The sequence below is a fragment of the Myripristis murdjan genome, chromosome 17 (genome assembly GCF_902150065.1).
Source record: "Myripristis murdjan chromosome 17, fMyrMur1.1, whole genome shotgun sequence".
In the NCBI taxonomy this organism is placed as follows: domain Eukaryota; kingdom Metazoa; phylum Chordata; class Actinopteri; order Holocentriformes; family Holocentridae; genus Myripristis; species Myripristis murdjan.
The window spans coordinates 21,545,058-21,562,461 of record NC_043996.1 but is presented as its reverse complement, the minus strand read 5'-3'; the positions used below and the strand labels follow the sequence as shown (position 1 = coordinate 21,562,461).

Sequence of the window (17,404 nt, the reverse complement as noted above, 5' to 3'; positions counted from 1 at the left end):
TTTTAAACATGCATACTTGGGAGAGGAGACAGCTGCGTAGCTACCTGCTGACTCCAATGCTTACTAAGTAAATATGTTTAAAAGTTAAGCAGCTCGTGTCTGAGCCTCAGACTTCCACATTTTCTGGTGAGGGAATTAAGCTGTCAGTTACTCGTGTGTGTGTGTGTGTGAGTTTGTGTGTGTGTGGACGGGTTCAGACAGCTGAGGAGGTTGCTGGACTGACCTGAAAACCCAAATGTATAGTCAAGGTGTGCTGGGAGCACTTTGCACAAGACTATTTGGATTAATTCAGCCCTCAACTCTGAGAGCTTTTCCTGTTTCCCTAAGGAGGTTGAGGATAGCTGACTCGGTTCAAATCCTTTGCCATGTAAACGGCTGCCTGGAGCTGTGACCAGTGGGTGCCTGGCCTGCTGCTGTATTTCTGTAAAGTATCTGAATACATCATCAGTCACAGTTTTGCTTTGGTCAACAAAATGTGTCATCTGCATTTGAGACAGGAATTAGTTCCTTTTGCCAGGATTGACTCACTTTGCAAGAAATTTGATGCCACTGTGACATACTCATTTGTGGACGAACTGCCCCTTCCCACCCTTTGGAGTCAAACCACTGCAGTGTTTTGGGTCTTTGCCACGTTGAAATATGTCTTTATGGTGATTTTGCTTGAAATCAGTGGGTGTCAATAAGGGGGCTGGAAATCTGTGTGTACCAAACTCTGTAGGGGCAAGGTGTCAAGGTGGACAAGATCCATTCTCAAATGCTGAAGGCCTATTGAGCCCACTGGCAAAGACAACGCTTGATTCCGTAGAGGTCAAAAGGAAAAACAGAAAACATGGGTGTATAAGAAGTTTACAGAGGCTACAGACTATTTGACTTTTGGGTGGCTTCAAAGAAATCCTGGCTAGAGCTGTCACAAAATCAGATTTTCACTTCATGATTATTGTGGCCAAAAGAATTAACAATAACAATATTATTGCAATATCTAAAGAAAATTTAAAAAATAAAATAAAATAAAAGCTATCAGTCAGATTACATGAATTACCCTCACAACTATGAGTGCAAGGAGGTGGAGTCTGTAACCATAATTGTACAAAAGTTAGCAATATTATTTACACAATATTATCATATGCATATTATTAACATGATATCAATAGGCCTATTTATTTTTTTAAAGTATCACAGTTAGTGTCGATACCAGTGTATCTTGGCAAGGAGATGCTAATTGGACATACTGGTCATACATACTGTGGGAAGACGCACCCAACCCCAACCCTAACCCTAACTAATCTACAAAGGCAATTATTAGCCAATCAGAGGTGAGAAGGGGAGGTATGCACATCCAGTAAATATATTTAGTCTCTCCCTATTGCAGCACCCCACGTCCTGGCAAACCATTCAGCCTCCCAGGAGGACAGGTTGGGACACAGTGCAGGTTGCTCTCAGCAGGGCGCAGAGACACTGACCTTGACTTCGGACGGTGTGTAAAGGTGGAAGGAACACTTGGAGGAGCTGTACTCTCAGCAGACATGGCCTCTGCTTAGGAGTCGCTGTATAATCTGGAGTGTGAGCTCTTCTCCTTGGCAGAGGTGACCGAGCGAGTGTGACAGCGGTTGACTTGGTATTGCCGGGGTAACCATTTACTCAATATCTCACAGATTTTGGGAACAGTGCCTTTCAACCAGTGGACAAAGGTGCTGGCTCCCATTTTTAAAAGAGCAGACCAGACGATGTGTTCTAACTATACAGGGATCAAACTGTTCAGCCTACAATAGAAAGATATTTATTTCCAGTTACTGCAGAGGGAACTGCAACCATAAATCAAAACTCAGGATCATAAGAAGACATTAAATCATTATTACCTTCTTTAACCTTCTTAAAAAGACTGTGTTCACTAGCACTGTCTTGCATGTAATTGTATATTTGGAAAGGCCTATAAACATGCTCACTGATGTAGCCTGTGGTGCAGGAGCAGCACTGCTGGATGTTGTAATTCCACCAAGGATGTGCCTTGTCCCCTTTTCTATATATATGTAATATTCATAGACCAGATATCAAGGTGCAGCAGAGGTCTGAGAGTGCTGAGTAAGGTGGCATATGCGTTTGCAGATAACGGAGCCCTTTTGGCCTTACCACTCTGTAATTTCTGATGGGCACTGGATGTGTACTGCAGAGCGAGATGAAGTTGCAAGGGTCAGCACCCCTAAGACCGAGACAGGTTTACTGCTGGAGGTGGATACAGCTGCTGCAAGTGCAGGCATTCAGCTTTATGAGGATCTGATTCACAAGAGAGGTTATAAGGGATCCTGAGACCGATTACCAATTAAGTGCAGCATTGTATCAGATTGTGATGGTGAAGATAGGGCTAAGCCACAAAGCTCTTAATGTTCAGTCTCCTTGGACATGGGCTTTGGGTAGCAAACAAAAGAATGCAATCATGGTGAGGCTCTAAGTGGCCGGATAAGGTTTTCCTGCAGGGTGGCTGGGCCTGACAGTGACGACCACAGTGATCTTTTATGACTATGGTAGATCTGATCACCCCCATTGAGAGGACCTCAATCAATGGGGTGGGGTTCATCTACACAAACAAGAAACAGCTTATGGAGCAACCATGAATTGACAGGACATCATGGTGTGCTGCTGTCTGACAGGAACTAGTGTTGCCTGGGATATAAACAGGTTTTGTTTCAATAGCAATTAACTTTTTCAGACATCAGTATGGGGTTTAAAATACGTATTTTGCTTTCTTGGAGTTTTATGTGATTTATATTTGTCGATGTGGAACTGTGTAATTAACAGATGAATATTAGGTTAATTTATGACAAGCCTGCTTGCCTGTAAGACAGCACTGAGGGCTTAAACGCCCCATGCGGTAGTTTTTCATTACGATTTTTCATTCATTGCCCCACAGTGCTCATGAAACTTTATCAGTGAGTTAATGCGAGTTTTTTTTTTTTTTTTTTTTTTTTAACATTAGTGAGAGTGTTAAGAACAAATCTTCTGCCGGCGGAGAAATTAAAGCTTTAATTTTGAAACCAAACACCAAGGTTTTTAAGTCGCGGTCGTTTACGTCATCCGCATGAGACGTGTTTTCCTCTCCCTTGCAGGAAAGTGCAAGTAGCTAACAGGCTACTTTGTTTTCAAGCATGGCATCCGCCAAAAAGGGGAAGAAGGTGATAAATCAAGATGAACTCCGTCGATTAATGAGGGAAAAACAGAGGCAGACAGCGGACAAGAAGCGCATCGAGTCTCCTTTTGCCAAATACAACAGCCTCGGCCACCTGAGCTGCGTCCTGTGCGGCGTCCAGGTGAAGTCCGAGCTGCTGTGGCAGGCTCATGTTCTCGGAAAACAACACAAGGATAAAGTTTGTGAGCTGAAGGCGTCGAAAGAGACACCGCAGAGCCAGCCGGCGAAGAGGAAAGCGCCGGAGCCCGAGGACGTGCATGTCAAACGGGCTAAAGCGGCGCAGGGAGCGGGCCGCTCTCCGTCAGGGCTGCCCGGAGACTTCTTTGAGAAACCGGGTGAGAAGGGGGCTGATCCTGCACAGAAATCTGGAGGTTTGAGTCTGTTGTCTGGGATGTATGATGAGGATGATGAGGAGGATGAGGATGAAGAAGAAAGCGGTCAAACAGGAACCGCAAGCGCTCCTCCTCAGGTGGGTGAACCTGCGCCATCGGGGCTGCCAGCTGATTTCTTTGACAGCTCCATCCCTGCCGCCCCAGCTATTTCCCACTCAGGCTCCATCCACAAAGCAGACACACCGGAGAAAAGCGTGGAGAAGAAGGAAAACACCGCCGAGGCGCTGCCGGAAGGCTTCTTTGACGACCCCGTGAGAGACGCCAAAGTGCGCAACGTGGATGCGCCAAAAGACCTCATGGACAAGGAGTGGGAAGAGTTTCAGAAGGAGATGCGCCAGGTGAACACCAAGTCAGAGGCCATAGTGGCTGAGGATGACGAGGAGGGTCGGATTGAGCGTCAGATTGACGAAATTGATGAACAGATTGAGTGCTACAGGAGGGTTGAGGTACTGAGGGATAAACGGGACGTGGTGAAGAAAAAACCTGTGCACATGAAGACGGAGGATCATGCGGGGTCTGATGCAGGTGTAGAGGGAGAGGAGGATGAAGAACTGCTGCTGGACCTGTTGTCCCGTGACTGGAGGGCCAAAGGCGCACTTGCCTAATTTTCTCCAGAGCTCACACATTTGTCAAGTATTTGCCACCAGTGACTGATCCAAACTTTTGGTCAGACTGTTGATAAAGCAGAGCTTTGTGTGCAAGAGTGTCATTTCACCACCATTTGTTAACAATTTTGTTTAAAAAAAAAAAAAAAAATCTTCCTGACGTTTTTTTGTATGCTCCAGACTGTGTTCATGTAAACTTGTAAATTAGTAAAAACACTGGAAGACATAGTTGAGTGTTTGTGAATACTGCTCCTGACTTAAAACACCACACAGACAGCAAATCACCTTTTTTTTGTTGTTGTTTTTACTGTATGTTTATTCATTGATGTTCACAAAAAAACATTCATAAAATCTCCAACATCGCAATGTCGAGCCAAAAATGTATGTAGTAATGTCCAAAGCTGCTAAATTTAGAGCTCAAGTAACCATTGTCCCGCAAACAGTCAAATATGTTAAGTCGATAAATTAGATATTTGTTCATGTTACATTAAAAGCAACATGCAAAGCGCAAAAGAATATATATTTTAAAAATGTACAATGTTGAGAGTAAGACACTGGAAAGCAAATTTAACAACCCTCCCCTTCAAAGATCATTTATTTGGTGATTCCACATTAAAATTATACTATTTTCTTTTTACAGAATACAGCAATGTTGAGTATAACAAAACGTGTTTAGTAAATACATCATTCTCAAGCCCACAAAAAATGGACTACAATGAATCAAGTAAAGAGAGATGGTCAGTGCTTCTCATACTACCTGTTACACTGTGAGCTAGGTGTACCTTCTTCCTCCTACTTGGTATTTAAATCGACTAATGCAAACTTAAACAAGCACATTATACCTGTGTGTGTGATGTTTCTGTTATTGCTACATATGCATCGAAAGTTACCACTTCAAAATTCTTAAGTGAATGATTTAAAAAGTGTTCATAGCCCTTCAAATCTTACAGACTTGAAAACTGTGAAAGAAAGAAAGAAAAAAAAAACAAGATGAATGTAAAGATGGACTTACTATGCATAATCCAAATTAAAATAGAGCAACTAATTGAGGAAGAAGTAGATGAGGCATGAAATGCACACACAAAAACAGAATCAAGTGTGAGAAACATTAGCTTTTTGTTTTTGTTTTTTTTGAACAAGCTTAGAAAATAGCATACAAAAGAAGTTCTTACACCTAGGCTTCGTAACGTATTTCAGTTGAGTTAGGAAAGTGTCTAAAACACAAAACCACACGGAAAATCTATCTCTAGTAATCATCTGTAAACAGTATTTGTAAAATTTTAAACTTGGTTTTTGTAAGTAAGGTTCAGGTGAGCTGGACCATGACAGTGTGATGTAGCGGTGATGGAGATGTGCGGAGGAATTTGCCATAAATCGGCTGACAGCCTTGCAGCTTTAACTCAACCTAAATACACATTAAAATGTTACATCGGAGCGAGACAGGGATTGGTTAAAACAGAAAAGATGTGAGGGAAACAGCGAGCGTGGGTATTACAGTTAATATTCAAAATTATTCACACAGTTTTATTTCATAAACTAGGGATTTGCTAAAATGAGAAAACTGGCAATTTGGTTTCTAAGTGGTGATTTTTTAATGAATCCTTTCTAAAAAATTTTTTTGCGTTGTGTGTCTATGGTTCAGTTGAAATGGGGCAGGAGGTGAGGATGAGGCATGCCAGTGCCACGGTTCCACAATCAGCATGATAAATATTCAGTTCACAAAAGTGCAGTGATCACTGAGAGGGGGTAGGGCACTCCGAACACCAGACCCTGCTGGCCTTCAATACTGTTCAGTGCTGTCAGCGGCGCTGCGCTCACAAACCCACAGCGGCTTGCAGCTCTGTCAGCGAGTACCTCTGGTCCCAGTCTCTGTCGTAGCACTCCATGACCCGGGCGTGGGGAACTGCAGCTCCAAACAGGGCCCTCAAGTCTTGGTAAGTCACCCCAAGTGAATGATGGCCGATGCCTGCCTGCTGGAAGACGTCCTCCAGATCTGCATTTGGTTAAATAAATAAATAAATAAATAAAATAAAATAAAATAAATTTTATAATTTCCCTGCGAATGGGAATGCATACCTTAAAACATGCAAATATATGCATGAGCCATTCATAGGTTGCTGAAAAGGAATTCATTACACACTTGGAGGCCTGTAGATTGATTTCTTCATAAAATATGTATTTATTATTACATGTTCACGTTTTCTGAATGTGTAATGTACCGAAGTCATCTTTCTTTACCATAACATGACGGCATACTATTGGAATGCGGTTCACTATGTTAATTATGTCTATTGAAGACACCTGTTGACAGGACAGGTTTGGTGAACCTGAGGAAGCTTTTCTGGAAATGTGTGTTTTCACATTTGTTGCCCCATGTTTTAATTTTGTGAGGAAATCAATCTACAGGCGGCCGATTGTGCAATCGATTACTTGGACTTAAGTAAAACTCAAAACTACTCAAAAACAAGCCCATCCTCCATACACATTACAGCAGGTGACATGCAAAAAATAATGCAAAAATAATTAAATAAATAAATAAAATCAGGTTAAGATGAACATATTAGCTGGGAAATTTCAAGAAAGCCAATATTCAAAATGAAAGAGTAGTGTGCACCTTGCAGAGAGCTGACACCAGGAAGCGACACTGTCTTTGGGCATCCTTTCGCAGCATTCCTCTTGGAGCGGTTTGCAGACAAGAACTGCGAACGCCTCGCCGTCTGCGGGTCTGTCCCTGGAGTCGATGTCTCTGTTAAAAATAAAGACATGAAAACATTAACATGAGGTGTGAGGCCAACAAAAGCATGTATCACTAATGACTGGCGTCATTCTGCGTGGTACCGTGTGCAGCCTCAGGTGTTGCTCTGACTGTAGAAGCTTCGTCGGCCGCCTCGCTCTCTGGATTTCCGTCACCGAGCTGCTGGCTGGTTGCACCCTGTTAAGAGTCTAAGTGTTAACCTTTAAGAAGCAGGTGCTCATCAAGCAGACGGCATGAGATGTTGAATATCACAAGTGGACTTGTACCCTCTCAGCTGGGCACGGCGCAAAGCATCAGCGCTTTACCCTGTGTGTACAATCAAGTGTGAAGGTTCCCATTTCTCACCCTCTGCTTTTTTTCTTGGACAGACCGCTGCTCTAATGAGGACATTCTCTCGGAGAGATTGGAGACCGTAGAGAGGAGAATGTGGATCTGCTCATCAGTCCACGAATGGTGCAGCTCCTGGGTCTTGTTAGCCTCGTTTACAGCTTTTCTCAAGTCTGTTAGGTCCTATGACAACAAAATAAATCCATGTAATACAGCTTGCACTAACAGTCTAGCTTTCTGTGCGACTGGACATATTTGTGACAGAGGCACAGACGGAGGGGATTAAATAGCAAATAAAAGGGATACAAGGCAGATAGATCAACAAAAAGATCCTTATATTAGGCATTCATTATACAGATAAAAGTATAACCACTATGAAACAGCTGCTGGTTTATCGTTTGCATATGGATGAAAATAACCACGAATTAAAGCCGAGACTGTACTCAAAATCCAAAGTAATAACAGTATTGATCCCAGATGCCAATTTATTGCTGTCCGTATGATTTACTTCCTGAGCTCGCAGTAAGATATACTTAAAAGCATGCTGATTCCACCTGCCTCTGTGGTAATACTAAATGGATGAGACTGAGAATCTTTCAGAGAGGTTGTTGCCGATTCCAATCTCACACCCTATTTTACTCAAAGAATAAAGTAGAGCAAAAATGTCTCCAGTTGTCTCAGATATCTGACCTAGTTTTACTGAGCAAGCTACAACATCAGAGCTCCCAAAAATAGAAACTGGCATTTGTTTCATGTAATACTATGAATGAAAACCCAAAACATGACAGGACCCTCTCAACTCTCTGACTCTTTACATGTGAGCTTGACAAGAATTTTGAAAATGTGCATGTGTGTGTGTGTGCTTGTGTGTGTGTGCACGGGTGGCTGCACAAGTAAACAGATTAATGTGGCAGTGGCAGAATTTACTGGGGCTTGTTGTTTGCATCCGTCACACAGTGAAGCAGAGCAGACCATCTTTTCATCAGCAAAAATATCATGGGCTAATGTGAGTACATTTGTCATTAATTAGCAACAAAAAAATTATAATTGCAATAGTGACTTTGCAGCCAGACCTCTGTTATTCATTCAGTCTGTAATTCAGATCTTCACTTATTCACTGGTCGTTTTCCTGGGAGCACATCCTGCTCTATACATTCAAACAAGACTGGTAAATGCGGGGACAAGAGGCCTTCCGCGCTATTTGCCCAGCGGGCAGAGATCTAAATAAAAAAGGACATCTGTCAAACAGAATAGGTAAAGCGAACGCTAACTTTTGCTCGACGCCATAAAAAATACATTAGCCTCGCAAACATTAAATCCTAAACTGAGGCTTGCACTACTCTCTGTTTTATGAAGGAACACATTTTCTGATTCTTCTACGATATTTAACAGCTGCCCTAAGCACTGTATTGATATTTTAGTAGTGCAACATACAGACTATAAAATAGTTCTGAGTAGCAGTGTGAGATTGGGGGTTGCTGCATTTGTGCAAATTGCAGTAAAGCCTTAATGTGAGCCCTGTGGCAATTTTCACAGTTGGAAATCAGCTCTGCGACGTAAATGGATGCTCGGTTACTCACTCACTACAGGTATTTAACTAGACCAAACAATATAAAAGATAAGATGTAAATGTTGTTAGTCGACATAAAAGTGCAAGCAAAGGCACATACAATTTTCTCTGTACAAATATTAAATATATAAATCAAAGATTCATGCAAAGCTTTGAAGCTGCAGAACGACATTTAACTGTTCACATTTAATGTCATCAAACCAAGACATGCTTTGAAATCCATGCATATGCTGCTATTACTCCACTGATCATATGAAACTCAAACACTGCAGATGAAAAAAAAAAAAAAATTAATACTAAAATAAATCAATTAGATTTATATATGAACTGCTGTCTTGCATTTACCATTGTCTTTTTCAAAGCCTCGGTATCTTTCTTCTGACATTCAAGAGCAGCCTGCATGGTCTTCACGTCGTGTTGCACGCTCGTTAGTGTGCTGCCAATTGTGGCCACACTCTGCAAGAGAAAACAAGCTGAGGGATCAGTTACGCAGCACCACTGATATTAACTGAATCTAAAATATTAACAGCCCCAATTTTTTTTAAATCACTCATCAAAAATAACATTCACTTCCTGAGGACAATCTTGAGTTCTACAGCATTGGTTAATGTTAATATAAATATTATAAATTGGGTTAATTCCTGTAAGGGCAGTAGAAAAAGCATACAATATGCACAACTTAAATTAACAGTTGGCAAAATGCTAAATCTTAAGTCTTAGGTATTAGATTATTTTTTCTTTTCTTTTCTTTGTCCAAAATTTTACCTTTTGGAGCTCTTCAACTGTGGTGGGAAGGCTGATTAAATCCGCGGCTGATTTCAAGTTGGCCTTTAGGTGGTTAACTGCAGAGTCCAGTAAACTGATCTAGAGAAACAAGTAAAATGTCAAAAAACATTCAGTTGCACTTCTAACATACAATTTATCTAAAAATGTAAGGTGTTTTCACATTATGATGTTGAAAAATTCTGATGTATAGCTGGGAAATTTTGTTAATTCTGGAGATTAAATGTTTTTTTGTAACTCCTCACACTCATCATGACACAGAATAAAGATGTATTTTAAAACAATGTTTGCAAACCTTACAAAAGCATTCAAACACTTTCCAGTATTAAAATACATAAGAAATTCAAGTTTAGTTCTCAGATACAATGACAGGCACAAGCTGTCATTACAAAATGACAAAGCATAATTTTGACGAATCACCATGCAAACAAACCCAGTGAAGTCATGACACTAGCTGCACTTACATTCCCCGAGTAATTCACTCTCAAACCTGTTACTCAAGTGACCTGGTTTTGTAGCAGCTCTGGTAAACATCATATCTTGCTAAAGTTACATGGCTAAGCTCGTACTCTAATTCTGAAAAAGATGCTTAAGATGACTGGTTTACTCCAATATTTCACAGTTTACTGTGGCATGTGATTATTTTGCTTCTTTCACATTTGGTTTTCACCATCTGTGCAAACTCAGACTTGCTCAGCGTTATGGGTACATTTTGATGTCAACAAAGCGCATGGCAGTCAGCAGTACTTACTATTACTGCTGGGACCATAATTTATTTCCCCTGGATTATTTATGGCAACAGGGACTCTCAGTCACAGTGTATCAAAGGTGCAGTTTCACCTGAATAAGACCTTAACCGGAGTCTGGCCACTGTAAAAGCAGCTAGAGTTACAACTCTGAGCATGATGCTGCAATCAGGACTGCAACTTTAATGGGGAGTTCAGGTTAGCTGTCGCAACACTGAGACACTTTAGTCTTGATACTCTGACAAATCTGCCTTCAGCTTGTTTGCAATGCTTGTAAATCTGAAGTTAGTTTCAAAAACACAGGATGATGATGACAACTTACCTTTCTGTTCATTTCAGTCAGGTTAGACCAGAGTTTGCTCAAGCCCTTGTCCCCACTTTCAATGTCATCAAGCTCCCTCTGCTTGGTTTTCAGATCCTCGCTTAGTTTTGGTATTTCATGTGATGAGGCTTTCTGGCTGGATTCCACTGGCATAACATTACAATATATGAGCAACAATGAATGGATGGCATACATAACTGGAACATAAAAATGAGTAAAGTCCAATCGGTGTTTTTTATGACCATCATGAAAACACTTCATATGTATATTGATCTATGTGAGCGGAAGCCTTACTTGTGTGCAGCTTCTCTTTTAGTGAATCTAGATCTTCTTTGAGTGCTATCTGCATCCATATGAGTCCAGCACAGGCCATAACACAGGCAGCCAGAATGATAAACAAGAACAGGGGGTAGCAGACATTGCAGCACTGCGTGTAACTTCTCCTGAGCAGAGTAAGAAACATGTTAACGTGAGACATCAATACTGCAAAACTCCATGCATTATTAATCAGAGATATTTTCAGAAGACGTCCTAGTAGGCATATACATTACAAAGAGTTATTGACTGACGTTAGATGGATAACTCACTTTCCAAATGGAGCTACGCTGCTCATGTTGTTGAACTCATCGTCGTCCGAGCTGGACTCGGACTCCGAGTCCGGCGGCTCGGTTCGGAGGAGTCGGTGCCCGGACCCCTTCTTGGTCTTCTTCCTCTTATTGTCCCCAAGCCCAATCAAAGCATTGAGCTCCTTCCTCTTCTTCATCTTTTTCTGGGGGGTCAGCGATCCCGCCGAGCCCGATTTAAACCCGACTAAATCCAATGTTTTGTCCAGTTTGGTGGATTTTTCTTTGCAGCTAATCGCTATTGCTAGGTTATGAGCCACACAACGTTCCTGCAGATAAACACATCTGACGCGCCTGTGGCGATAGCTTTCCCAGCTGTATTTATACCTTGTCAGACCCGATACGAACCGATTTAATGGCTGACCGGCATTTTGTACAACTCTGACAATCTAACGTTAACTTTATCTACCTTGGGTAATGTTAATTAGCTGGGAAACGCGAGTCTACGTACGTCAGCTAGCAAGCTAGCTAGCAGCCGCTAGCTTAGCGCTGACACCGGGGCCCAGTACCGAGCTAACGCTAGCTAACAGGGGCAGGCTAACTCTCCAGCCCCACCACATCGACTCAGCGAGGTTTAAAGTTACATACCCCGGCGGCGTCCAGAATATAAACACTGTCAAAAGTCGTTAAAATAGATCAGCCGCTGCGCTGTGGAAAGAAAATGTGTAGTACAGAGTGGCTACTGAGCTGCGGTGCTGCCTGATTGTTTTGGCAGGGCGTCTAAGTAAGCTGAGCGGTGATTGGTGGACAGAGCAGCCCACATCCCCTCAGCGCTGCCCCGAAGACAAGATGAAACTTTAACGATCCCCGTGGCGAATTTGCATCATTGCAACACTATCGCCGCTCCAAAACCATGAATCTAGCAGGGAGCGGGGGTGTAGGTAGAAACAGCAGAAAAAGAGATCAAAGAGGAGTGTAGACGGCAGTGCACGAGAGATAATGACGACCGGCAGCATCCTGGGCGCGCGGGTTGTGCAGACACAGAGGTGCTCGCAGTGCAGGTGAAGGTAATATCATATGAGACTGAATTTATTTTATTTTATTTTGTTTTATTTATTTATTTATTTATTTTTAGCTAAATTCCCCATCCACTTATGTAAGTCTGGTAAAGCTCGTATAAACACTGAACACTCAGTGTCCACTTTTTTTTTTAGGTTCCCCTGTACAGTCTAATGCATAAATTCTGCCTTTTAACAAAGTTTATAATGTTCAGTTTTTGTTGACATTGTAGAGAATGTGCATATTTAATTATATGTTTATAATCGAGGTTGTAGTTTGCAGAGGTCTTGTTCTGGACTGCATTATAATGAGAGCTGTTTTCAATTTTTTGTCCTCCCTATTTATATACACCAGTGGGGACAGAATAGTGGAAACACCTCTCAATGAAATGCAATCCAGTTCATCAGCAGCACTAACTATGAGCTCAATGCCAAACATAGAATTGAATGAACACCTCAATTACTGTGACAGAAAGAAAACCCGAGCATTATAGGCATCACAACAGTAAATTTTATGGCAAAACATGTGTAATGGAATGTAATAGATTGTGCAGGTGGACCTACTAAAAGTGGCCACTAAGTGTATATGACAAATTGCCTATTATAATATAGGAAAACTCCCCAGCTGTAAAACCATCTCAAGAATAAGCCGTAACTTTCCAATTTATATTTATTGATGTTTTTGTCCCCTTTTTAATGTATGTCATTTGCATTGTTTGTATTATAATTCTGTTGAGCTTTGCATGCACATTGTTATGTGAGTATGTTCTATGATTTTGCAGAGAGAAGGCGGTACTTTAACTCGGCTCTTGGATTAGAATAGTCAGGGGAAGCCTCTAAAGTGAAGCTAATTTCAAGCTCCAGTAAAGAGTAGCCTAATCCAGTAAAAGCAGGTCATCTTTGTTGTTAATACATTTGTGCTAATTTAACTTGTTCACAGTATTTACTTTTCAAGAGCATTATTACATTTGTCCTATCGCAGGTTCGTCCACTCACTTTTTGAACTTGTGCTTTGAGTTGTATAACATTTTCATGGATGCACTACATTTTACATACTAAAAAGACATTTCATTTTTTCCGTTTCATCTAGCCTCTGCAGACGAGGGTGTCTGCCAGAAATCCAGCTGACCTGCAGAGCTATTGGTGTGACCCAGCAAGACACATGGGCTGAGAAGAAGCAGGGTAGGTGCACACACGCCTTGAGCTCTTTATCATTTAAAAAGGACTCCCATTGCCTTGCTCTTGGCTTTGCAAATCTGTCCCTTTATGTGCCATACCCCCCATATTACCACAATTCAATGCTAATAGTGATGATGCTGAATGAAATTTTTCAAAATGTACCAACAAAGGAGCTGAAATGCACACCAACATCTCAGTATGAGTTTTGCTGTTCAATTGCAGCAGAAGAGGCCCACCGCTGATGCCTTACAATTTTTGAAAATGATTTCACAAGGCAATGGTTGTCAGGTCACAATAATAGCATGATGCCAACCGCCTGAATACTAAGCCTATGTTATCATAGCTAGACTGATGCGCCAAGCCTGCTATTTAAGCGCATTAAACACAGAGAGACTTGTTGTCTGAAAGCAAATACCTTGAATCCAGTGGTGTTGTATAGGTAGTGGAGCAGAATTCAATCAGTTGCTCATCTCCTCTAAGAACACCTGGTGAGGGGACAAGCATCACGCTGAGGGCCTGTGCAAGCCCCCCAGCATGAGGCTTCAAATCAAAGCATCGGAGATATTTCATCTGCTCGCTGGAGTCTCTGTTTTTCATCCTGGGTTAAGACTGAAAGGATGACACTTCAACTTGTGTCTCCTCACATCTACAGCCATGAGCATAAGGCATTAGCAGCCCATGACTCTGATTACTGTAAAACACTTGTTTTCGCACTTTGTTCACAGCAGGGGTACTCATATTCTCACCAGGAGTGATTCCTGCAACTGTTGGGCAGGGAGCTGTCTTGTGTGCTGAGAGAGAATGTAAATAGTGGTGGCATGATAGGAAATACTGAATAAAATTGACTGCTAATTGAAGGCTTTCATCTGACATGACAGACTGTGTGAATACAGATTAACATCGGTTGGAAGCAGGGCTGCTGCTGGAATACCAATTTTTTTCTCCTCAGGCATATTACCATTTATTGTGAATCTGTTAACCATTATGTTGACTGACTCAGCTGATGGACATAAAGATCATCGTGAAATATATGCCCTGCCTTACTGGATTACACAAGGAATGGCACCCACATGGTATTTTGAACCGTGATACATACTTGAACTTATGAACTTTAAGTCAAAGGATGGCCTGACAACTGCTCGCACATTAAAGGTTAAGCTCTGTATCCTGAATTTATTTACCTTGTACCATTTGTGCTGCAGTGACTGTACATGATGTCAGGATCGACTCAATCAGCCGGTATGCTTTTGGTTTGTTGTAAATGTTGATTAGAAATATAGATATGTCATTCAAACTAGGTGGGCTTCATTGCACGTGCATTTTTTTTTTCCGCCCCAGCCCCTTTGGTCTGCGAAATACAAACAGCCTCCAATGGCTTCGTCCTTGGCACGATACATTTGCTGCTGCAGATGAGATTCACATGGAAATGACACCCAGTTGTGGCATGAGAGCAGAGTGAACCTGTTGTGAAACCTCAGCGCGATCCTGCTAGCATGTATGAATGACCCGGCGTTGCCACATGTGTTGTGTCAATCAGCTCGGCTTGCCGATCCCTCTCAGCCGTCTCACAGTGTACAAAAGGAAATCAGCAGGGGGCAATGTTCTCACATCAAAGAATGACAGACAAAAGAATGCAGTATAGATCCTATACTTGAGTCAAGGACAGATAAGCTCACAGTGTCTGGCCGGGCTTGATCGAATAGCAGCGGTGCAAACATTACTCACAGCTCATTACAGTGATCATTGGTGATATGTTTAGTGTAGCAGTGTTCACTACAACATCATGTGACGAGGCTACATGATTATAATACCCTTGTAAACCTAAGTATTTTGCAGTGTGTCCGACTCAGCAGTGACAAAGAACAGCACCCGTGTGCACAAGCAGTCTGTGTTCAGTATGTGTTGTAGCTCCATGATAATTTCAGTGTGCACACAAAGACGTAAAGAATAATCTGAGGGATATTTTCTATGCTCATTGTAAGTAGCTTAGGATAAGAGTGCCATTATATACGCCTGAAACGTAAATGCAAATGTAAATGCATCGGACAGGGACATTCACCCTCTCCCGAAAGAGGTGCCAGGAATCACAGCAATGGTGGCGACACTGGCTGTATTGTCTGCTATTGCAGTGATATAGAAAGGGACTGATATAATCTCACATGGATAAAAGGGAATAGATTAATATATTAAGCAAATGAAAGGAGCGAGCGAGCGAGAGGAAAAACAGAATGAGACAGAGAGAGTTCTCTGATTCAAGTTTGTGTAAAAGTCAACCAGTAGGCACAATAAATTTCAAGAGCCGGACTTTTATTCTATTCCACGTAAATCGTTCGCTCTCAGGTAGACACATAAACACCTCATGAAAAGCAACATGGAAGCTGACATCCAAACAAACTACATGCTAGTGATAAAGCCTTACAGTTATATTGATGGTGCAGTACAGCTGGCTATGAAGCAATTTCAAACACAGCATGAGAAGGACTATCAGACATTTTCAGTTTGATTGAGGGCCGGTTTCGCACACATGAATTAGGTTTGCCAAAGTTCTCTTTTTCAGTGGAGTATTAGTCAAGGATTAGTCTAATCCATGCCTGTGAAACTGGCCCTTCATTTTCCCTGTTAATGTCTTCACTCCACTAGGTATCTTCTTCAGTGTTAGATTATTTACAAAGGAAAAGGAAAAGGAAAGACGAAAAACACCAAACACAAAAATTGAGACAATTAAAATCCACATAATAGCCATTTGTTTCATTTTTAAAATGGGTTTATGCAGGTTTCTTGATCTGCAGCTCACAAAAGAGACGGCAGAAGGAGAATAAAGGAAGCATACAAAGCCAGGAGAATTACAGAGGGAAAAGGCTGATATGTAAAGGAAGCCAGAAAACAAAAAAAAAAATAGGGGTGAGAGGGGGGCGGACTGTCTACAGGCGAAAATTCATTGATGTTTGCAGATTTGATTAAAACTGTTTATGTGAGTGATTAAAGCATGACAGGGAGGAAATTGATTTTATTGATGGTGGCATATTATCTGAGATTGTGGTTCAGACAAGATAAGAAGAAAGATCATTTTCCACAACAGTTTTCATAAAGTGGAACAGGGTTTTGTAGATATTTTCCAAGAAACACCGAAGTGTGCATGAGCAGGGTAAATGGTGTAAAACAGAAATACTGCTCTGGCCTACATTTCTCTTTCACGGGGGCTATTTTATTAAGTACAGCCAGCTTGCAGCAGGCCATACTCCCCTTACTGTAGCTCATCTGTAACAAGGGCTGATGGGTTTGTGCTGCAAGATGCAGCTCTGCAGTTGTTTTTTTGCCGTTGCTGTGTTATCAGCAGTGGTGCGTTTGTATTTATTATAGTTTTATTAAATAGGGAGACTGGGGATGGATGTGACAGTTTTCACATTTCTATCCATATCCCCTGGCTCATTTGAGTTCGATTTTTTTTTTTCAAAACCTGGTGTAAACCTCTTACATGTGTCTGTTGCTAAATTAAGCGGTTTCAGCATCTCCGGGGCAAATAGAAAGGTAGCTCCATTTCTCTCCCTGCCTTGGAGACAGGGAGAGAAATGTGGTATTCTTCTCCACACCCTGGAATAGTTTTAACGACAGACAGGGCAAAATATAACACGCTTCGACTGAATTGAAACCATGCTTTTTGTCTCTGTGTGTGTGCACACGCGTGTGTTGGTGTGTAAGTTTAACATTAACAACAAAGAACATGGAACATGCAAATACTGTGACATCAGCTTTGAACAGAACTATGTTTGCATGCATGTGAATCTGTATGCATGCCTCTCTCTCACTCTCTCTTTCTCTCTCTCTCTCTCTCTCTCTCTCTGTGTGTGTGTGTGTGTGTGTGTGTGTGTGTGTGTGTTAGCTTGGTTAATTTGTGGCATGTTAGTTCTGTTACAAGTATTTCC

At 41.6% G+C, this 17,404-nt stretch overlaps 2 protein-coding genes across 2 annotated transcripts; one reads left to right on the top strand and one right to left on the bottom strand.

Annotated features, from left to right (window-relative positions):
• The first annotated feature begins 3,052 nt into the window (after positions 1 to 3,052).
• On the top strand, positions 3,053 to 4,406 carry znf830 (zinc finger protein 830). The gene has a single exon (XM_030074400.1). It carries the CDS (start codon positions 3,141 to 3,143, stop codon positions 4,176 to 4,178), a length of 1,038 nt encoding a protein of 345 aa, XP_029930260.1. The 5' UTR covers positions 3,053 to 3,140; the 3' UTR covers positions 4,179 to 4,406.
• A 338-nt stretch (positions 4,407 to 4,744) lies between these two features.
• efcab14 (EF-hand calcium binding domain 14) lies at positions 4,745 to 12,069 on the bottom strand. The gene is made up of 9 exons (XM_030074399.1): positions 11,269 to 12,069; positions 10,976 to 11,124; positions 10,682 to 10,827; positions 9,596 to 9,694; positions 9,176 to 9,286; positions 7,279 to 7,443; positions 7,017 to 7,110; positions 6,793 to 6,924; positions 4,745 to 6,171 (listed from the first exon to the last, which is right to left on the bottom strand). The coding sequence occupies exons 1-9, from the start codon at positions 11,442 to 11,444 to the stop codon at positions 5,993 to 5,995; spliced, it is 1,251 nt and encodes a 416-aa protein (XP_029930259.1). The 5' UTR covers positions 11,445 to 12,069; the 3' UTR covers positions 4,745 to 5,992.
• Positions 12,070 to 17,404: the final 5,335 nt, after the last annotated feature.